This window comes from Limulus polyphemus, unplaced genomic scaffold (assembly GCF_000517525.1).
Source record: "Limulus polyphemus unplaced genomic scaffold, Limulus_polyphemus-2.1.2 Scaffold313, whole genome shotgun sequence".
Taxonomy (NCBI): Eukaryota; Metazoa; Arthropoda; class Merostomata; order Xiphosura; family Limulidae; genus Limulus; species Limulus polyphemus.
The window spans coordinates 601264-626426 of NW_013665923.1; the positions used below are offsets into that span (position 1 = coordinate 601264).

A 25163-nucleotide genomic window follows, 5' to 3' on the forward strand; every position below is an offset into this window, starting at 1 on the left:
CCAAAATAATTTGATTAATTAATTATATACACATTTGTAGCATTAACCCGCTGGTGTTGCAGTACCGTAGTCTTTTTATTTTTAACACAAAGGAAAATTTACAACGAACACAATTCTCTATGGATGTTGACAACACTGTTATTAAAAATACTGTAATTAAGTTTAATATCATGATCAGCTTTGTAGTAGAAAATATTTTTAAGCAGTTATAATTGTATCGTCTCAGTCCATCAAATAGGATCATCTTCAAGCAATGTACGATTAAGGACAATTACAAATTCAAAGAGTAACTGTTATTTTTCTTAGTGCACCTTTTGAATTAATATATTTAAGATATTTAACATAGATGGTAATATTATTTACAAAAAATAGAAACTTGCGAAAAACAAAGAAATAAAGTATGCAGCGTGGAATTATTTCGGTTACAATCTAATATATATATAAAAGCCAGTGTCTGTCTTTTCTTAATACTGCGTTCCAACAATCGCTTTTATGTTATGTCGCTTAGCAACAAAGGTATGACCTTATATCTTTGTTAGTGTATGTGTTGAAAGTATAAAATGAAATGTCTAGATAGCAAAACTCAAAAAAATATTTGTTGATTTCTTAGATTAGTGTTTGCGTTAATTAAAAATATTTCTTTTTTTAACATCGATGATATAACATTAAAATAGTTTAATTCAGAAAGATTTAGGATGAAAAGTGAAAAACTTTATGCCCTTAGGCCTTGGATATGTGATTCTACACTACGTCTTCACTTGAAAAAGGTAGCACCTTAGGCTTATTTGTCGCATTGTAAGAAAAGTTAATTAACATTTAGTTACTTATCAGATTTGTTTGATTTTAAGTAATGCACAAAAGCCAAGTAAAAATTACGAAGGATTTCGATGAAGTAGTGTTTCAGGTAAATTTTACATTATGTTTGTATATGAGGATTATTGCTATGTCATATTGTTGTTAGTATATGCGCAGGTAGTGAAAGTGTAAAATTAAATGTCTAGACAGTGAATCTGAAAAATCTTTATTGATTTGCTAATTTAATGTATGAGTTGATTAAAATGTTTTTTGTTTTTGCAATTTCTTGACGTCATCTACATATATAATAGCCAAATATCTGTACTGCCTGTTATGCTCTGTATCTCCTCAACGGGTTAATCATGCAAAAAAAAAGTTACATATCAAAAAGATTATTTTCCAGAGTACATTACAGGAAAATTATTAATTTATTTGCATTTCATAAAATTTCATATTGATATCGACATCGATCCGCCAGGCTTGGTATTTGTTGGATGGTCAATAAAAGAAAAAACTTATTATGAACTAAAATGTTTCTTTTTGTGAAGGAATTTAGAAAAACAAATGGACTTCTTTCGTCGACTGATTGAAAAAATATTTTGACGATAGGCGCATGAACGGAAAAACAAAAACGCATGAAGAAAAGAACGTGTTTGAGCATATATTTGTTGTTCTTTGGAATATATTTGTATATATTTTTATGTCGGTATTATACGCATGCACGATTTTATTGTAACACATCGAATAAATTGAACTGAATATCTCTTCTTTTACGATTTTAATAGAAATGTCAACTGTAAAACGCGGTTACTTTGGTAATAGTCTTTTCTTGCGCTCAGTAAAATGACAGGGAACGATGGCACCCAGCGGAAAAAAATCCCCCCTGGCTACTTAGCGAAGCGGAGTGCTCTATTGTACTGGATGCACCCATTGCATTGATACCCAAATATTTTTGCCAACAATGTATTGCAGCCAGTCTCCTGTGCTTCAAAACAAACGCAATGCAATTTTTCTTATTGAAGTAACACATGGAATGACAAAATGGCCTACTAGACAATCATATTGCATATACACTATAATACAATATATTTAGCTGACTGAATTTTTTTAATTTATTCATCACTATTTTTAAGAAAATTACCGTTGAATTGTTTCAATGGGATAATAGAGATAAAAAACAGTTCTGGGACATTTATTGAAAATAAAAGGTTATATTTTCTTATATCAGAACGTTACTGTGATTTTTCATTTGTTTATTTTAGTTTCATGCTGTAGAATTTTAACATTGTTTACGGATATGAATTGTTTGATTTATTTTAAATGTTCAAAAATATAAGACGGTCCCTCAAGGTGTTCTTTCATTCTTCTTTCGTCTAAAGCCCCCCAGTGGCACAGCGTATGTCCGCGGACTTACAAAGCTAGAAACCGGGTTTCGATGCCCGTGGTCGGCAGAGCACAGATATCCCTTGTGTAGCTTTGTGCATAATTAAAAACAAACAAACAAACCTTTCGTCTAAATAAGATCGTTCTCATGCATCGCAATTGATATATTATTCCTTTAATGTTATTTTGTTTCGGATAATTTCTTTCTAATGTTTTTCTGTATTTTTATTTCTGGTTTTTGTATGCTTAACGAGTTGGCCTTAATACTGTACTTTTTGATGAGACATTTCCATATTAAGACAAGGTTATCACTAAAATGTTCAATAAAAGGCATGGTAGTTCTGATAAAGTTTTATTTGTTGTCTTGTAGTTTCCTGTTGCATTGAATGTTTCGTGGTTTCTTTGCTTTTTGTTTCACTTATTGTTTTTCATTATTTTAATTTTTTTTTGTTGTAACCATTTTCATAAATGTAGATTTCAGATATTATTCTTGGTTCACTGTTTAAATGATTGGGTGGTACATGTATAAAGTATAATTTGAATTATACATTTTAGGGTTCCAAGGCTGTATTTTGAATGAAACGCGGATTTTCAGTTTATATATGTTGTTCTGAGAGCGTTTGTTTGCTATAACACAGGTGTCTAATCCAGTTGATTTTCTGATCATGTGAACACTCAAAACATTTAAAGAGAAATTATCTTCATCTTTAATTGCGAAGTGTATGCTGGTGTGAATGCTGTTCATGTTTCAAAAACATTTTTTTCTTAAGATCATAGTTTAAACTACACAGAATACATCAAAATACCTCATTCAATGTACAGGAGTGTGTATGCCTTCCTTTCTAATTTAATTAGGAAGACATGGGTTAACGAGCTAGATAAAGTTCTGACCATAAAGAGTCCATCAATTTGGCAGTAAGTTGGTTGTATCTTTGAACTGAGAGCAAAACATTATTGTAGGTCAAGTTATGTCACTAAATTTGAAGAGGCTGTGGTAATTCTTTGTTTAGGGCCATCGACGATAACTTAAATTGTTTGAATTCTTCTTTCCAGGAATTTGGGTATCCACAATTTGTACACAGAAGCTTCTCATTTTAGTTTAGTGGTTTCATTTTTTCAAGGAATGAAGAAAATGATATGTGTTTTTGATCGTGTTTACAGAGGTATTCAATGGTAAAATTATCCAAGTTTGTGTTTACAGAGGTATTGTATGTTGAAATTATCCAAACATGAAATATGCAAAGGTTATAATTGAAAGCGCGCCCCCTAGTGGCACAGCGGTATGTATGCAGACTTACAACGCTAGAATCCGGGTTTCGATACCCGTGATGGGCAGAGCACAGATAGTTCATTGTGAAGCTTTGTGCTTAACTTAAAACAAACAAATAAGGAAACAATTGAAAGCGGAATAAGTGGACGTTATGAAACAGATTATTAATGGTATATTAAGCACCTTTGATGAACCATAGAGTTGCAGTGTTCTGTCTTTGATACACTGTAACCAATTACTTATTTGTTAACTAATGTGCTGCTTTTTTGTAGGTAATGTTTACATGGTTCATCTTCTTCTCATAAATGAGATTCAAGCTTTCATCAAATGTTATATATCATAATGTGTCACCTAATTCTTTCATTAATGCGATGTACTGACTTTTTGTTGTAGGCCTGGCATGACAATCTACGGGTCCTCCCACCTTTTCAGCCACTGGGGGGGGGGGTATAATGTGATGGTTAATTCCTCTATTCGTTGGTAAAAGAGTAGCCCAAGAGTTGGAGGTGGGTGGTTTTCACTGCTAAATTAGGAACGTCTAGTGCAGATAGCCCTCGTGTAGCTTTGCGCGAAATTCACAACAAACTAAACAAACAAACTTTTGTTGATGACGACAGTTTTATTCCCTTTGTCAGCCATTGTAATTGTGAAAATAAGTTGTTTTTTTTTCAGTTTATTAATTATCTTTTATTTAAACGTGAGTTAATCTGGTGTGTTTGGTAAAAACTTTTTGTGATTTGGTGAAAAATTTTAATTGTGGAAAAACCGAATCCACAGTCCTTAAAACTATTTAAGGTAATTTCCCTTACAATACAACAACAGATTCCATAAATCATTATAATCCATCTAATTGCACAATACATTCCTTATTTTTATGAACCTTGTAACAATATTTTTTATAAATAATTGTTGTCACCTATATTAAATACTTTAATTCAACACGTAACTACTGAGAATAATCGCTACACTGAATTTAGGAAGTTACTAATCGTACGTTTCATGAAAATGGCCCGCTCCTATAGGCTGAAACGTCGCTGGTTTCATTGTTTAAATAACAATTTCCAGTGTGAAGCTAATCACAATATTAATGTTAATCATCTAGAGGAATTCTAATCTCTTAATAATCCTGCAGTTAATCAAATGCTTTTCTCTCAACATTAATATAACCACTTTCATAAATTTTGTGGAGCATGACTGACTTATGATAAAAAAAACTGTTGAAAGTATCTGACAATTTACAATAAAGGCGTTACGTACGGTAGAGCAGGACTAACTTTTAAGTTAATGCTACTTTATTTCTTAATTGACTTTTTTTCCAGAGGTTTACAAATTTATTATTAGGTATGTGAATATACGCTTTCAATAATATATTTTTAATCTACATACAATCATGTAATTTGCTGATTATCTGGTTATTTATCGCTGCAGTTGAAACTTGTTTTGTTTAGAGAACAAACCTTAACTGCTGTTGTGGTGTTCTTAACTTGGTTGTGGATATTGACAAACATGGGCTGACTAGCTTTCGATTTATTCAGCCCAGTGATTAATTTTAAGAAATATTTTTAATCTAGTCCTTATAACATAATAAACAGATTTATCAATGTGGCCGTATTCATGCATATTTATTTATTTGTTCTATATTCATATTTACGAAGAAACAATAAATCTAACGTAAATGAGTTATAAAAATAGCACTTACCTGAATTTAAGGTAAAATCTTGAGATTATGGTCGTAACTTATCCACAGCTGATGTGAAATTAGATATTTAAGCCTACGGGACTTTATCCACAAGAGTATATCAACAACACGCTGGAGTAGCTGCGAATATTTATTTTTATCTATAAACGTATTTAAACACTTCAAACATACGGGGGTGTTGGCAACTGTTCATTAGGCTGTAGCTACACTTGTTGATAACGTTGCCTAGCACCTGTGAACGAATGTGAAGTTTAATCATTTGTCAAACGGAAACCAGTTCCAGAAGTGCCTGTCTGTTCGTACGGTAAAATTGCTATTGAACACAAATTGTACATTTGCACGAAGTTGCAACAACCGATAAAGAAACAGTCATTGAACTTGAAACGCCTCTAAAATGTGACCTTTTAATAATGACTAAGAAAACTATTTACATGACAAACTGTATTACTGTATGAACCCACAATACTGCACTAAGACGCAATAATGTGATGAAAGTTGCTGCGTGAGTGATCATGTCTTAACACTTCAGCAAGGATATTGTATTGAATTGAATATCAAAGCAATTTTGTAAAATAAAACATTAAGCGAAAAGCCTCAATCCACGGTGTTACTACATTATTTCATTGAAGGATTAGTTTGAAAGAAATCGTCTACATCAGCTGGTTTGTTGTCAAGCTCAACGCTACGCAAAGAAAAAATAGGTGAAACACAACATATTAAAAATGTAGAAAAAAATAACAATGGTGCTGTAGTAAGACTGTGTGAAAATAAGTTAACTTCGAAGTTAATTTTTGCTTTAACCGTAATCATTACAAAATCAAAAGTAAAATTATTTATGTTTCTAATTACTGTGTCCTAATCGGGTTAAGACTAATTCATAATTAATTTACTCGATTTCATTTAATGTTTTGACAAAGCTGAAAATCTCGACAAATAACTTAAAGTTCAAACTAATAAATAAATCCTAACAGAACGAATAACAGTGTACTAACATATAATTGAAAACGTTTCTATTCACTATCTTGTTCTATACAATGAATATAATTATAAAGTTGTACTGTTTCAGTAGGGACATAGATACATTTAAACTCTATAAAGTTGGAGCAACACGAACAATAGGGAAAGTTTGATGGTAAAACTATGCCACAAAACTAGCTACGCCCCTTTCATATTTTAGTGGTACCAATCAGAAGAGAGCAAATAATAGACAATATCTTCTACTGTATATAGTAAACCTAAAATCTTGACTTCCCAAGGGTTAAATTTTAATATAAGTGTAATGTTTTACCAGGAATATTACAGAGCAGGTATTCTGTTAGTTTTATTTAAGGTGTAATGACTGAAACAGTCGTGCATTTCAGTCTTCCATAACTAGTTTAAATATATCTTTAGGCTGATCTATTCAGGTAAATATTTTCTGAATTACTGAGTGTTCTACACATAGTTATGACATTTTTTTTTCTAACCGAATGTTAAAAGATCGGAGACATGCGCTAATCCTTGAAACCCAATATCACTTTTGCTTTGTTTTTGATTTTGACTCCATTGGTAGCTGTTTCGAAAAAGAATGATTTATATGAAAGAAATTTCCTTGTGAAGGGTTGGACAAAACAAGATAAAACACATTTACTGTACTTTTCACTCAGTTTGACACCTTTATATACCCCTTTCTTTCAAACACAATCTCAAACTCTGCCTACTAAACAAGGTCTACAACCTTACTTCTTCCTATCCAGCCCTTCACAATGAAATTTCTTTCATACAAATCATTCTTTTTTCGAAACAGCTACCCTAAGCATTTCTTACTCATTCTTAACTAATATGTTTGTCAAACCACCTAAGGTACCTACTGTATCCAAATCTCCTTTATACACTTGCTTACTATATCTTGGAAGAAAAAGCTTTCTCATCACGAAACAGTTGAAAATATTATGCAACTCTTACTATTCTCAAATTGACCTGAATGTTATTTTTAAACCTAATTTCAGACTAAAAAATTTTTTGCGCTACAACGATCGTCTGCCGACTGCCCATTGTTCACATTTCGTCTACTTATACACGTGCGGAGACTGTATGAACTCGTATATTGGTAAAACTAAACGTTACCTTAAAGTATGGGCATTTGGAAATATGGGCATATCTATAAAAACTGGAAGAAAAGTTACAAACTCCGCTATCCACGAGCACAATACAGAAACACAGCATCCGATTTCTCTCTCCAGTTCTAGAATTCTATAAAATGCCAAGCATGACACTGAACTTATTATTATTACATATTATTACGTTCATATTTTGCTTTATTCTTCAAATTATCATGAATTACGAACTTCTCTTCCCTATAAATGTTATTTGGAATAGTCGATGAGGTTGATTAGTGTATACTGCACACTTAACGTTCTGGATGAATCAGAAATCCCTTTATCATTGTCCAGTAAAGGCGTAAAATAAAAATACAAAACTTGTTAGTTTGATAACTAGACACGATACATAATAAATGTAACTAAATATTTTGTTGCATTTGCTTAACTTGTGTCTTTCTTTCCGTTGGTATCCGAGTTCGATATTATGCTCTGCATAACATTTCTGGAATCTGCGTTTTCAGATACTTCTTATCTTATCTGCTGGATATTGGTGGATCTGAATACCACAAAGGTATTAAACCTAAGAAATCAGCAGCTGCTCTCTGTCTTTGGTGGACAGCTACATGTTATAGTTTGAGAACTTTAAAAAGTGCTAATTTCAGATAATTCTTAAATGTCGTGGTTCTCGCATCTGTGCTCTTGTACGTTACTTGTTCACTTCTATCAGGGTGATGGTAATTTCTGAAACATTGTAAATTAAAAATAAACAAATCTACTCTTATCTTTTCGTCGTTGCATGATAGTTTTTATATAACCTGGCAAGAGCTACACAAAACTCAGGATAAAACACCGAAGAAAAATATATGGAAAAAATATTAAATGACATAAAGTTATAAATTAATATATTACCTGAAACATTAAAGAGGTTTGTTTTGTTTCATAAGTTATTAAGTAGCATACCAAGTTTTGATAAATATACGTATTTCACTATGATTCCGGAACAAAAATGTCAACAAACAAGATATCAGGGTGAAGAGAAAAGAACAACGTACCAATCTATGGTGCAACAGCGCATATAATTCCAAGAAACGTGATGATGAAGAGAAATTAACAAAATATCACTCTCAGCATATTTAATTCCAAGAAACATGATGTCAAGAAGAAGAGAAATGAACGGTTTGTTTGTTTGTTTTGAATTTCGCGCAAAGCTACACGAGGGCTATCTGCGCTAGCTGTCCCTAACTTAGCAGTGTAAGACTAGAGGGAAGGCAGCTAGTCATCACCACTAACCGCCAACTCTTGGGCAGATTGCGAGTCGAGCGTCCTAACCACCTGGCCATGCCGGGCCGTGGAAATGAACGAAATGCCAGTCTATGGTATTGTGTACTTTTCAATTTATTTCGAATATATTTTTAGTGTCCTTTTTATTTTTTAATCGAATGTTTCTTTATCTCAGTAAAAAGTTAGTTTTTTATGCTTCTCATTTGTTCAGTAAACTTCGCATCACTGTTACAGAGAAATTTTACTTAAATGTTTCTAAATGTTAACTCTGCCTGTTTTTAGTTGGTTGTGACTTTGTCCGTTTTTACTGTACTATATTCTTTAAGACACTTTCACCATTTGTTTGCCCTCAATATGAGTATATGAATCAATCTGTAGGAAGAACCGACGAAAACTGAGAATCAATCCTCTATAATGTTCAAGTGACATTTTTGTTCAGAGTCTGTAACAACTATTTTTTATGTAATTTGGACCAGCTAAGTCCAAGTTTGCTTGTTATCAAGTCGCATTTTAACCCTTTGACCCTCAGTGTAAAAATAAATAATTATCAAAATAAATTAATAAGGAAATAAATGAATAGATAAAATGAATAACCAAATATTTAAAAAAGGAAAAGAATGAACAAATATAAAAAATACAAATGAATAGATATATATACATATTATAATGAATATGTATGATAAATATTAAAATAATGAATCATTAGATAAGGAATAAACATAGATATGTATTTATTAATTTATTTCAACATTTCTTCATTTACTTTAATATATATTTTAATAATTATATATTATATAATTTATTGATATACTATTTATTCATTGTTTCTGTACAAAATATATTCTTCATAGCCATAACAGTGACGGTTGAAAGTTAAACAAATGCTTTTTGTTAATGAAGAGGTGACGGTAGTAAAAAACATTACTATTTTTTGCACGTGTAGTTAGTATATAATTATTATAAGAGTATAATGTATTTTTCTCCAGTATATTTATTAACAGTAGTTAGACGAGATGGTTGCGGTTGTTGATAAACCATGGAGCTTGTAACTGGTCTCAAAATACTTATGCTAGTTTCTCATAGTCTATGTATTATTTGCCAAGAATCAAGTAAAGAAGATATAGGTGAACAAACACAAAAAGACAATGAAGGAGACAACAGCTATGAGAAAATAACCCCGCAAGATGTCAATTATGGAGAGACCATTGACAGAATGGAGTCCATCTTTAGTTCAGAGCATGTTGTCTCAGTGGTGTGGCATAGAAATTGCTATGCACGTTACCCAATTTCCAGAAGCTTCGGAAAGCAAAAGCATCCGAAACTGATTTATCAGATATGGACATGGGCAGTGATCTCAGAAGACATACTATTCAAAATAAGATATTCTAGTTCCATTAAAGCTATAGACCGTGGTTATTGTAGGTTTCGTCGTGAAGTGCATTCCAAACAGAGTTATCTCTGTAACTACGTTCCAAATGAGTGAGCATATAATGAGGGCTGCTTGAACACAAAATGACTGTTCAGATGGTTGGAGGTAATGAATGACCTTGTAGCTTCTGAAGGTAAATATCACCTCCTAAGTTTCATCAACTTCATGATGTCTGTGGTGAAAAATAGACAAAGCCTTCAAGTTTCCCACACAGCAATGCTATGACGACAAAATTAGCTTCAACATGTAGCATTGCAATAAGAACAATGTTTTGAAGCTGTCTGAAGTTTAAAATCGTTACTGTAACCTAACAGAGAAAGTTGACATTAAAATATCTCTCTGCTATATCAGTCGTTAATCATTGTTCAAGAAAAAACAAGTCAACTTATGGAATTATTTCATCTTATGTCCTTGCCTGATCCATTCTCACGAGGACATTTTTCTTTCACTGTTACATGTTGCACATCTTTCTTTCACTGTTACATGTTGCACATCTTTCATTCACTGTTACATGTTGCACATCTTTCTTTCACTGTTACATGTTGCACATCTTTCTTTCACTGTTACATGTTGCACTTAGATTCTGGAAGACATTTTAACACACGCTAATCACAAAGGTTTCGACGTGAGTGAAGATAATGCAGCTGCTTGCATTCCATGATAGCCTATATATTTTCCTTCACTTTCTTTATTCATTTATTTTGATAATTATTTATTTTCAAACATATTTGGATTCAGCGTACTCTAATTGTCTACGAATGACTTGTTATCAACTTTTAACAAGAAATGTCTCCTAAAATTGTCTTTTCTGAAAACCCAACTTGTCTATGTAGCATACATCCATATTTAATTTGTTATCGTGTGTAAGAGATTACGAGAATGTACTTGATTTATTTATTTTTAAAAATGATACTAGGGAAACAATTACAGAAAATAACTAGTATTGCTACCATTATTTACTATTACTACGTGCGGTAAGTAATATCTCCACAGAAAGCATCTGAATCGTTGTTGTAATGACATCCTCATCAGTTGAGGAATATTTTCTAGGTTATGGCGGTAGACATGTACATCTCGTGAAAGCCTCAAAATCAGCAGTCAGAGATAGTGAGATCAGGAAACAGGCATAATAAAGTGGTGACTGAGAACGTGATCCTCATCAACGCTCTGCGTAAGCAACGGCTTTGGCAGGCAATGGTGCACCATCCTCGATGAATGTAATGTTTGGTAGTTCTGGTGTGAAAAGAGCGAACAACTCACGATAAGGTTGTTCAGTCACAGTGTACTTTATTGTAACTATTATAACGTACAGCTTCAGCAACTTAACACTGTGTTGTCTTCCAGTGTACTTTATTGTAACTATTATAACGTACAGCTTCAGCAACTTAACACTGTGTTGTCTTCCAGTGTACTTTATTGTAACTATTATAACGTACAGCTTCAGCAACTTAACACTGTGTTGTCTTCCAGTGTACTTTATTGTAACTATTATAACGTACAGCTTCAGCAACTTAACACTGTGTTGTCTTCCAGTGTACTTTATTGTAACTATCATAACGTACAGTTTCAACAACTTAACACTGTGTTGTCTTCCAGTCGCACTTTATTGTAACTGTTATAACGTACAGCTTCAGCAACTTAATTCGCCATGTAAGTTATTGATGAAATGATTATCTGGAACAGTATGAAGATTCGCCATGTAAGTTATTGATGAAATGATTATTTAGAACAGTATGAAGAACGAACCATGTAAGTTATTGATGAAATTATTATTTAGAACAGTATGAAGATTCGCCATGTAAGTTATTGATGAAATGATTATTTAGAACAGTATGAAGAACGAACCATGTAAGTTATTGATGAAATAGTTTTTGTATATGCATTAGAATATATTAAGAGTGCATTCTACTGATTTCTGAAAATGAGATGAAGGGGAAGTACACATAGTTATATTCAAATTAGACTGGTGTATAAGCACAGAGTGGAATGAATAACCCTTATTCTATCAGTAGTGGTGGAAGACAGCACAATGTAAAGTTGCTGAAACTGTACGTTATGATAGTTACAATAAAGTACACTGGAAGACAACACAGTATTCTTCATACTGTTCTAAATAATCATTTCATCAATAACTTACATGGTTCGTTCTTCATACTGTTCTAAATAATATTTCATCAATAACTTACATGGTTCGTTCTTTATACCTTCCAAATAATATTTCATCAATAACTTACATGGTTCGTTCTTCATACTGTTCCAAATAATCATTTTTGAATTTATAACCACACTCAGTTTATAATACTTGTTTGTTGGAGACGCTTCGAAACATTGTACTATTATTATAATGGTTATATTGTTCAAGAAGTAAAAGGGTCAAATGTTCAAACTAAGGAGCTTGTTTCTGATATTGGACTTTGCCATAGTGTGTACGAAACAACAAGGAAAGTTTGGTTGGTATACTTAGTTTTAGGTATAAAGAACCTGGTTTATTCAATACAAATAGTAAATAATTTAAAAAAGAAATAAATGAAAAATAGCTCAACATAAAAAAAATCGTTTCTACACAAATATGAAACGTACACACTACTAACAACATGCAATATATTAGATCTACACACATATGTAAAACATTAACCAGAATAGTTGATCAAACCAAAATATTTCATCTAAAACAAAAACACATAGATCATTCTGAAAAAAAACCACATATTTTAGGCAAAATGCATACACACATCAAAATGGTTATGATGCAAAAGACCTTTTTAAATATCAAAGATATTGATCCTTGCCGTTATCTATTATAAGAACCGGATTAGAAATACAACGCAACAGCACGACAATCCTAGTGGCATTGTTACTTCGCTGGTGGTTATATTAGGACACTAACGGCATTCTTAACTTTCTAGAATATATTGGTGGGTACGTTAGAACGCTGGGCACCATTGCAATGTTTATAGAAGGCATTGGTGGTTATGTTAGAAGGCTAGCAGTATGCTTACTTCTTTATAGAAGACGTTGGTGATTGTATTACAACACTAGCACCATCGTTGCCTCTCTAGAAGATACTAATGATTATATATGTATTTATAACCATTATTATATATATAAATATATATATATTAGAACGCTAGCAAACTTGTTACTTTTAAAAAGATGTTGGTTGTAATATTAGAAAGCTACCAACATTGTTGCTGGTCTTAGAAGACGCTGGCTGTTAAATTAGAACGCTAGCAAAATGTTTACTTATATAGAAGACGCTGGTTGTTATATTAGAACGCTAGCAACATTGTTACTTGTATAGAAGACGCTGGTTGTTAAATTAGAACACTAGCAGCATTGTTATTTTTTAAGAAAATAGTGATGGCTATATTAGAACGTTTAGCAACAATGTCACTTCACTAGAAGACGCTGGTTATTATAACATTGTTACTTTTGTAGAAGACGGTGGTTATCTTAGAACGTTAGCAGCATTTTATACTTTTCCAGAACATCCATGGTGGTTATATTAGTGTTCAGGTAGTACCGTAAAAAACGCTTGTTGTAATATTAGAACGCTAGGATTCTTCTCTAGAAAATACTGGTGGTTACTAAAAAACGACAGTAGTATTGTTACCTGTACTTGAGTATAAAATTTCAGTTCGTACTGAGATTATTATGAAAAAATAACAGTTTGATAGCCGCAGCAACGTAGAGAAATACTAGGGTTTTATGACATGATTCAATCGCCAGAGCAGTTGCAGCTGATCGAAAAGTTATCGAGAGTTCAAATGCTTTTCGATAAAGTAGTAGAAAGCTGTTGTTGTACTCAATGAAAATTAAATGTTAGAATATTGTTATTAAAATCAAATTTAAACGCTGCGTCACATATTAGTTTTTATCAACAACATTTAAGCATGGAATTCCACGAGTATTTTCTCAAAATAATACATGCAAAATTAGCGTTGCTTTATATCTGATTTTCCGTAAAAATTCAATATTTGTTTTATAAAACTGAATAAAATCATGAAATTATCACACACACACATATATGTTCTAGAGCTAACATATAGCCTAATTCGCAGACATTATTTTATTTTACTATTTAACTAAATCTTTTGATATCCAACTTTTGTAAATTGCATAGAGCGCTACGTACATATCTCGCAGTACATTACACAGCGTAATATCTGTATAGTAAGAAAGGCCATTGTTATCCGTTACATTCAGTATTGTTACGTATATCTTTAAATATACGTCGAGTTAAATTATTTAACCGGTGACGGCTACACAGCCATTTGGAAACATACTGATCTATGAAAAGTTAACTTGTGTATATATTTTTAATTTAAATTTACTCAAATAGAAATCGTCTCATAAATAATATTAAAAAGTAAAGAATAACAATATTGTGATTTATATGTATATAATGGAGTTGTTTAACAACGACGATATACCTCACTCACTTGTATAATATTTTACAGTTTGTTGTTTGTTCATTTAGTGTTTCGTAATTATAGCTACCGTCTTCACTGATCAACTCCGTTTTCCACTTCTACATGACAAACACAAGACGATGGGAATTTAAACAATCTCATAAAAGGACAAATATCTGGAAGATCTGGATCGATACTGATCAACAGTTGGTAGTTATATCTCTGAACACAGCGGGATTTTCTACCACAGTCGGCGATGTTGCTGCAGACGTCACCTGGAGAGCTGTATAGTAGAAAATAAATAAACAAAGAAGTGAATTACATAAGGTTCGCCTATTCACTAACTGTTATTAGAAGATAGAAATACACTAATTGGTCACTTTTTAACCGTCCTCTTCCCTTTCTGTACACACAAACATACACGTTTACATAACACTTCACTTACTTGCAAATGTAAAATTGCCCAATCATATAATGTATCAGTGGTTAGGATACTTGATTATTTACGAACATATCATATGATGAGCATTACACAAATTGTCATATGGTAGCCAACAACGATTCACAAAAACATTAAGTTTGAAAAAAAAAGAGAATAAACTACAAATTCAAAAGTGATTAGGGCACAAACTTTGGATAATGATTAACTAGAAGCGTATTATGTGGTCCGTGTTTCCTCTTTCCCTTTACTGTAAACTACAACTTCAAAAGTGATTAGGGCACAAACTTTGGATAATGATTAACTGGAAGCGTATTATGTGGTCCGTGTTTCCTCTTTCCCTTTACTGTAAACTACAAAAGTGTAAACTACAACTTCAAAAGTGATTAGGGCACAAACTTTGGATAATGATTAACTGGAAGCGTACTATGTGGTCCGTATTTCCTCTTTCCCTTTACTGTAAACTACAACTTCAAAAGTGATTAGGGCACAAACTTTGGATAATGATTAACTGGAAGCGTATTATGTGGTCCGTGTTTCCTCTTTCCCTTTACTGATGAAGTACTTGACCCTGTTTGAGTTGTTCCAACAGTGCGAGCTGCTGGAAGTGTTGTATAGTGTGAGGAACATCCTCGTAGCAAGGGTTGGGTCCTTTGATGCCTTTAGAAGGATGAATAACATCCAGTATACCTGAATGTTGTTGGCCGATAACATTCACTCTACAATGCTGTAGATTCGCGAAGAACGACGAGGGGTTTTACACAACAAATCGACAATATCGTTTTGTTCAAAAATTGGTATTAAGAATACGATAGTGACTTTATCCATCTTTCTTGGCCAATATAAATAGCCAGGTCTCCACTCCTCTAAGCATATTTAAGCATTCGTCACCATAATCTTCTACTCACCTTTTTGAACCCATTGCACAGCATACTTTTCAACGATTAAATATGGGTTCAGGCTTTTATAGCTGTGGCATTAGAAACTTCCAGAATTGTATGAATTCCATGATTGAAATATATTTTAGTTCAGTGATTTTGTTTTTAAATGTTCGTATATTTCCTACTTTTAATTAAGCATTCTTATTAACAGATGCAGTTCACTCTACGTTAGGATAATCTTCGACTTTGGCAAGTTGCACACCATGTGGTCGCTCTACAGCTTAGGACTTTCTGTTGAGACTAATGTATTACTTCAGCTGTGTACGGGCCATACTCAAAACTAGGGTGAAGCAGTGGTCTGTGCTGATCAGTAAATACAGGGAGATTATTCCCCCCTCCCTTAAAATTAAACTAAGCATGACTTCTGATGTGGGTAACTAGGAGTGTGGGATACCGAATCAAGGTGATGTTTCACCTAATAAAAATCTAATAACACACAATTCTTACTGTGAACAGCAACTTTTCCATTGTTCCAACAGCCAGTTGTAAAGACAAAGTAATGTGGATTCAGTACGTAGTATAATCAAGTAACTCATCTTATTGTGGCGCTCTAATAAGGACTTTGTTTTGTTTGTTTAGTTACGCAACTATGTTCAGTCTCTTTGATTTTATTGACTTGTGTTTGTTACCTGACGATCCCTCTATTATAGTCGTGTGAAATGTATACTTGTAGGATTTCAATGTACTTGAATACAATATTCCTACAAAACGTGGTCCACTCCAATTGGATGGAAGTCCAAAAAAAATGGCCAGACAATGTAACCAGATAAAAGTCCTTTCAATTATTCTTGCAACCATTTCTTAATTGTTGACATATTTTTTCTTCGCCTGTCTTCTATAGCAGTTCCACACTCAAGACAAAAATGTTATAAAGATCAAGGTTAGTTTGTTTTGAATTTCGCAGAAAGCTACACGAAGGTTATCTATGCACCAGGACTAGACTCATACATAAAACAGTGAGTTAAAATAAGAGATTACAAATTTTCCAAAAACTACTATTCAAGACAACAGTGTAGATAGGAGTATGAAAAAGAATGAAGTTTTGCAAAAGGAATAGTTGGTGGACGGCACCCACCTGCGAGTCTAACAGTATAACTGTTTGTTCCTTTCTTTTACTGTTCGTTTTATAGGTGTATTCCAGAGGGTCAGAAATAAATTGCATGTCAAACCCCACAACAAAATCACAATCTATAATTTCTGTGGTAAAGAGCACATAAAATCTGACATTATATTTAATATATATATATATATATAGCACAAAAATCTGTGTGTCTGTCTGTTTGTCCCTTATGTAACTACTCCTAGGTCGCTGGTCCAATTTCAATCAAACTTTGTGAGATGGTAGTGAGATGGCCATATTATTGGATGGTTAACAACCCTTTTCACCCACGATTATTGTTGATTTTAGACATTTATTATCTTTCACGTAAGTTAACGTTAACTACATATATAGATGACGCCACGTCCTTACAGAAAAATTAAAAATTTTCTATAACACTAATAAATCTACAAAGTGTGTGTGGGGCACACAAAAGGCTTATAATATCGCAGAGAGTGAGCCAGCACTCTCTATGAAGGAATGCAATGAAAAAAAAATGGCCGTCACTCTTGCAATAATACATAAACTCAACTGAAGTTTCTACTCTAACAGCCACCATAAGACTGATATGAAGAGTCGTTTCTGAGTTATACCAACTTCCTACTTTGACCCATGACTTTTCAACTTCGGCCCGTAGGACACTTGTGCGGCCAATGACCGCCAATGAATTAATCACGTGAAACACTTTTGGCCACTACTTCTTCCCACAAAGTCACCCTGATCATTGCACAGTGTATACCATGTTTTAAGTATATACATATTGCCATTTTTATGCAAGTAAATACGATTTTTTTAATATAAAAGTTAAATATCATCAGAAAACGTTGCGACATTTAGCCATACCAAAACTGTAATGAGGTGTATATACATATGACGACAAAAATATGGAAATTGAGTAATATTCACTTTGTGAGCTATACCAATTATTTTTACACAAAACGCTAATAATGCTAGAAATGTTTTTGAAGTATACGCTTACTGAAGTATCATGGTCACACGTCTACATCAGTACTGTACATTAAGTATTTAAATAAAGAACTGCGTGAAGTTGAAACCGCTAAAGTTTTTTGAATTGACTTAATTGAAGTACAGAATAGTGTTTTTCATGCGTGACTATAACCTGTTGTTTTATCCAAAATGTCTTATATCAAAACCAACACGTTATTATAAAACAAATAATACGAAAAATATACACAAATAAGAAACCCCCTTTTTTTGGTGGAATGTCGTTACTATGAGTATTTTGTGCAGTAAGCTTGTAACATGTTGACAGCCTAATTCACAAGATCCCGGATGTAATCAATTATGTATCTCAAAACAAAAACCACCGAAGTTCAGCACTTCTGAGAAGAATATCGGCCTTTAATCCAGCAAAACCTGTTTAGAAAAACAACAACACTTTGGAGTGCTGTCCAGTTATACACAGCTAATCACACGAACTTCTCAACTCATATCTGGAGGCAAAGATTCGAAGAGGTTAAATGATTAAAATGAAAACAAGAGATAGCACTAGGCTGGAGTTATTAGCGGTCAGTATGTCTGTGATTATCCTACACTTTTATAGAATAAAAAAAGTTTTTTTTTCAAAACATTAAAAATTCCTTTGTCATATAGGGTTGACTAATTCATAAAGTTTGTTAACAAACTCTGTCCCCCCCGAAAAATAAACGTGTTTTGCAGAGGCAGATAGATAATTCATTACGATGATCTCATTCAACTAGTACGTCTTTTCGGTACTATTTATAGATTGATTTAATATTTTTTTAACATTTATTATTACAACATTGTAATCTACCTCAGCTCTGCAATGTTATCTAAATATGTGTTGTATACATGTCATATATCTTTTTCTATAGCACAACATATTAACGCACCATACGTACTTGTTTGTTATACAGCTCGACCTCAAACTCACCTACATATTTCGACGGGAACTCTCTGAGGGTATTTGTCCGACTGAACTATAATAAACCACTTCCCAGATGTGTCATGAGCTAATCCAGGCCGGATTATACGAGGAACCGTCTCGCACAGAGCCTTCTTATGGTAAGCATAACCTGCCCATGACCATGCCTGTTTACTTCCTCTTTCGTTTCCTTGTCTAGTGTAGTTATAAAAATAACCGAAGGGGGCGTTGTCTCCCAGCTCTTCCAGACTGTCAGGCACCTTCACATACATCCGACTTATTTCGTCATCACACTGTCGTATAATCTGCTCTATGTTTTTCCTATAAAAAAAGAAAAAGAAAAAACAATTATTATAAGACCAATAGGATAAGAATTACAAATAGAACCGAATAACGTTTTTGTACTTTTTTTTTGCTCTAAAGGCGGTACATACTACAGAAATAACAACAACAAAATAAAATAGATATACAAAACTGAATCCTATCTCGATGGTATATTATTCAGTTCCTGTTATAATCATGTAAGCAAATACACGAAATAAAAAAAAATAAAGGAATATTAGTACAAAGATTATTTTACAATTTTTATTTTTTTCTTGTCTACACATTTGGCAAACAAATTAAGTATAAAAAACATAATACATTTCTAAGGTGAAACTAAAAAAGTAAGTTAATCTTATTAATCGATTTAAGTAATTCAACCTTTTAAACTGATTAATTTATCTGAAATAACGTATTTATTTCCATGTTCCAGACAGATACAATTTAATTGTATGTAACAAACTGATCATACACACATTTCTTGAAATAACGATCGTAGTTTTTTATTATCAGTAATCCCATTGAATGTAAAGAGGGAATTAAAGGTTATGAAGCTAAAACAATAGAAACTTTTGATTTTAGTAATATTTACACTAGTCTTCATATAGATAAAACATATCTATTATTATTATTATTACTGAACTTTCTAATAACTTAACGCCTTTACTTCACGACTTTTTCTGAAGATTTAACTTTATTTATTATTTCCTGTTGTTCTCTCCATGTGTTTTGTTATATGACGTTTGTTTGAGTAGAGTTAGACACATCCCATAACATGTTTATTATATTGTTTTGTTTTACATTTAACATGGTTACTTCTTAAATAGAGTACTAATACTCCAGCTATTTATTGTGCAATTCAAGTATTCGTTCGTTTTTTTTATTATTTCGTACCTTCATAAGTACTATATGTACTTCTGTAGGGTCCCTGAAAGTGTTCTGTTTCAAGAGTAAATAAAACCAAAACTAAGAGTAACGAATATTTTTTATTTATTACTTTTGAAGTTCATATGTAGCCTATAGAGTGCATAATTCTTCTCGTGATTCATGGCATGCGCACGTTTTATTCACGTCACGACAGTATAAACTGCAAGTTAAGCATCCCTTATGTGACGTCATTTTAGTGTCTACTCACTGACTAACAGACAACACACTACTGTATAGTGATGCGAGAGGTTAAAACATGTGACCCCTCCAGACGGCCTTCGGCCCTTTCCGGGAAAACTAATTTTTGGCTATAATATTGGTACTGTCTTGCTAGTTGACTCTACACCTGAGCAGTAACTCTGTCGTAGCGACTTATCTCAGATATGAGGCTTCTTTAAAGTTACACGGTCAGAGCTCTTTAATGGATTTTATTGGTCACAAGACATTCTAGCGAGGATTGTGGAAATGTTTACTTATACACGGTTATATTGACATTATATTGTTTATGTTTGTTTGTAGTTAAGCACAAAGCTACAGAATGGGCATTCTGTGCTCTGTCCACCATGGGTATCGAAACCCGGTTTCTAGCATTGTAAGTCCACAGACATACCGCTGTGCCACTGTTTAAGAGACGTTAAATCTAAGACAGTATTTAGAGCTAACAACAGTTGTTTGTTTATGTGTTCTGTAAGTAAGCTACACTTTATTCTTTCATTCTTTAATGTTACTTTCATAAACAGTATTGGTTAGAATTTTTAATATATATCTAGTTGTATTATTTATATGTTCTTACTATTATACTTTTATTATAGAGACTGTTTTAAATTGTTAGTTTAGCATTTGGAGTTAGGGCTAACTTAAATCTTCTAAACTGGCTGAACCTTGTGAAATATTATTGGGTTTACGGCCGAAAATATCGTTAACAGCGAAGATTTCCAAGTGTTGGACCAATCCATTCTAATCGTTATAAGTAAGAACGTAAGAAAAGTATATTTAATGAACTATGCTGATATACGAGTTTAATCTAAGTGGTACCTTGCTCTGATTAGAAGTTAAAATTAACTGTAGCAAATGCAGCACATAGTCAGTTGACGAATCGAACCATCCCTAAATATTTTAAATATGTCATCTCATAACTCGACAGTCTAGTTTAGTTTTTACAACCACTATTTTTGATAAATTTATACAATAATATCTTTAAAAGAGAACATATATTTTTCGGAAATAAAAAAAAATATTTTTCCTGTATTATTCGACGGAAAATATACGAATCTAGAATGATTGAGAAAGCGTCTCGAGTTTAAAAGATTACCCGTATTTAGGTTTAAGCGCTAAAATGTACGCCATGTTTTCAGGTTGAACGTTAAACTGTTAGCCATCCTTTTAGACTTAAATACAAAAATTCATGCCATATATTTAGGTTAAACTTTAAAATATATGCCATTTCTTCAGGTCTTGGACTTTAAATTCGATGACACGTCTTAAGATGTGGGTGTAATACTGTTCAACGTATGTTCTGTGGAGCGTTAGAGTATATGGCTTGTTGTTTTTAAGGGGCCAAGGAATTCAGGGGACCGGATATCTTTGGTTCCTTGGTCTACGTCAACGCGTCACGTGCTAACGTGTGTAAAATACAATAGCGCATGCGTCAGTATGCACACTTCATCCGCGTCCCAATTTTCATAATACGGTGTTTTGTTGAACACGGCAGGGGGAAAAGGACATTTTTATCAAAACATCTGCGAAATTTGTGATGGGGGGGGGGTACGTTAACACATGTGAGGAGAATTATTAAGAAAATCCAGTAATTTTTCTTCCGTCTTGAATTGGATAATGTTTTGATGCATAGGACGAAGTGCAGTTTTAAAATGTTCACATGTTTGTACCACTATGTTTCATGTTTTAAGTATGTGATGACATGCTTATCTTGTATAACAACCATTCATCTAATCACTTTAGCAAAGCTATTATACCCAATTAACTAAACCTGTATGATGTATTGCAGTGTGAACTCGTATGTCAATACACCGCACTAGTATTATTATTTACTTTATCATGATGACTATGTTGTAACTTGAGCAAAACGATCATAATACATACCTGAGAATATCAATCACTAGCAAGAAAATATGGTTTGTTTGTAATGAAGCACAAAGCTACACAATGGACTATCTGTGCCACAGGTGGGGTATGGTTTGTTTGTAATGAAGCACAAAGCTACACAATGGACTATGAGTGCCACTGGTGGGGGGAGGGGGGCAGAATATATGAAGTCCTTGTTTTTTTTTCTTTAGGGGTGTACATTTAATTGAACACCTTGTTTTTACAGAAAAATGGGGTGTGCCTCAAGGGTACAAGCTACACGATGGTATTATTAACACATTTACTATGGATAATTGATAATTCAGGGGGAGATACACTTGAAAACTTGAACTATAATTTCTGTGGGGGAGGGGAGCAAACAGAAGACCTGTTTCAGGCTCGAAGATTTTTGTGGGCGGCACTTAGTATATTTTTTGGGTCAAGAGAACATGCCTCAATATTAAATATATCCACTATAGGCAGTGAACAATTTCTTTTTTACATTTCTCAAGCTGCTTGTTTTTCATGCCTTTTTTTGTTGCTTATGAAATACTACATTTATCGTAAAGTTAGAGAGAGAGCTTGTTTGTTTATTGTTAAGCACAAAGCAACACAATGGGCTATCTGTGCTTAACCAACCAACAAGAAAAAGATAAGAAATTAGAACTCTTTTGGCGTTGAATATTTTCAAACGTAATGACACCTTAAGTAACACATGAATTATACGGCCAGGTAAGGTTATCCAAAGTTCAGGTATAATTCCTAATTTAGAATTATTTAGCAGAGGGAAGGCAACCAGTTAAAAGCACCTGCCATCTTACACTGATATAAACGCTCTGACAGCTGGAAGTGCGGAGCTTATCCAGTGACATAACTTTGAACCTTTGGGTGCGCATCCCAGCACGATAACTATTCTGCCACTCCCAATCCAACTACAGCTATACCTTTACAAGTAGTTAACGTTATTGCTATTTAACTCGTTCATGAATGCAGTGTGATATCTAAAATGAAAAAAAAATAAAAAAACCGATCGTTGCGAAGTGTGTGTGTGTTGACAAACTGGTTGGCATTTCATATAATGTTAAAGCTCTTCATCGAAACAAGACATAGATATACATATTTAAAAAACACCGCTATGCACTTCAATGTTCTCTATTAACCACTTGACATCCAATTTTATTTTCCTGGACAGGAAAGCTTTCGAATAATTTTTACTTCGAATAATAATAATAATAATAAATAGCATTATGCTAAAGGTTTCAATAAAAAAAGGATAACGAAATGAAACACTGTGGTTTTTGGTATATTACAGAAGAAGGCACGTGATTTACCTAAACCTTCAACACTAATTTTAGTTCTATGTTTCAGCAACACTAACATATGTATATGAAAACTACTATACATATCACTTTGAACTAGTATTACACTCTAATAAAAAATGTGTAACACGATGACACACACGTTAATACATAAGCCGAATGCCCCGAGATACATTTTATAGCTTTCTGGATGAAGGAAATCAGCTCTTGTCAAGCACAAACAGAATAATAATATTAATATTTTCGTACCTTTAAGTTTTAAAATGTTTTATAAAAGGTACTGGAACTGTGGGTCATCACTTTGGATTTCAAAATTTGTGACATTGTAGGACAGTTATCTTTAAATCGCCTAATTACGTTACAGAGGCGCCCCCCCCCCCTTAAATGGGTAAAATTTAAAAGCGTAAGTTGTTGCTTTTCGTAGCGGCAGTTGTAAAAGTGGAACAGTTTCATTTGTTTGCATTCAGGACTAGAGCTCGACACTTCAGCTTGATATCACAGGCTTATTGTTTATAGAAAAGTTAGACCAATAGCTTCCAACGTTTCCATTCTTTGTAAAAAGCTTATGAGCCAGTACTTAGTGTTGTTTCTTAATTTGGCTTCTTCAAGAAACTTTCAAGTGAAAGTTATGGGAGTCAATTGCTTTACAACTAATTGGAAAGAAAACAACATATTTCATTTATACCTAACACATGTATAAACCATATATCGAATATTTAAAGAGCACTTTTTAATTTCTTTCTTTTTCCCTTCTCTCTGTATTCCCACTGCATTTTTCTACGAGCCAATAAAAACATATCTGTCGACGAGCGATTGGGAACCGCTGACAGCTAGAAACTTCTCATTTGACAACGAACTTTATTACGTAATTAGAAGGTATACCAGAACATATTGTGAAGAAAGTTAGATTTTTACACCACTTTTCATGAGCTTAATATCTTTGCAGTGGAAACAAACTTATAAAAGTAAATAACTGAGATTGAAAAGAAAACACCACGTAGCGATTTTGCAAAGTTATTTCGCCCGAAAAAAACAAACAAACTGTACTGGAAATTCACAATTCATACGGTGGATAATTGTCAAGTCCTCGTTCTCGCCCACTTGTGAGAAAACAAATACAATGAAAGGGCGTTTATTCAATTGAACATTTTAAATGGTTGGTTGGTCCCTGTCATTTTGTATTATCTCACGACGAATGCCGTGAAAACAAACAGTAATGTTCAACAGTACAAGTTGTCTCGAAAATAATTTTCTGATACATGACTTAAGTAAAAAATGGCAATAGTTATTTTTCCAGTCTTAAAAGGGGTTCAACATAATCTTGATTCGTTATTCTTTGAGAATTTGTTTTTTTATTTCATGTCACCTTAGTGCATAAAACTACAATAACAAAAAATCACATATTATTATACTGGGGTAGAGTTTCGCTGACCAATGCAAGGCTACTATCTAATATAGGGCAAAGTTGCATTAAATAACCATTGGAATATTGCTAATTTAGATCGACGATTCTCGAAGTTTTTTTTTGTTCGTCGATCACACGATATTTTTTTATTTTGGTGAATCACGTGACGCTGGTAACACGTCATGAGCTTCTAGAACGTTCGTGTCCCTTCGTGAAGCTTCGAGTGTTTACTAGATTTTCGGTATTCTTGTATATAAGACCGCCAAGAAGTGACGGCAACAATGTAGTTGAATTGCAGACAGAGATAGCGACGGACAGTTGGGTCGAGCGCGTGAGTCATTTGTTGTGAATTATAGCGTTGTTTAAGTTATAGC

General features: G+C 33.1%; 1 protein-coding gene across 1 annotated transcript in view; it reads right to left on the reverse strand.

The window, feature by feature from the left end:
- Positions 1–14272: 14272 nt before the first annotated feature.
- LOC111085288 overlaps positions 14273–25163 on the reverse strand; it is a 19336-nt gene continuing 8445 nt past the window's right edge. The window contains exons 4-5 of the mRNA XM_022383155.1: positions 18745–19056; positions 14273–14633 (exon numbers count right to left, since the gene is read on the reverse strand). Coding sequence (XP_022238863.1) covers positions 14444–14633; positions 18745–19056 — 502 coding nt within the window. The 3' untranslated portion in view covers positions 14273–14443. The remainder of the gene's footprint in view (positions 14634–18744; positions 19057–25163) is intronic.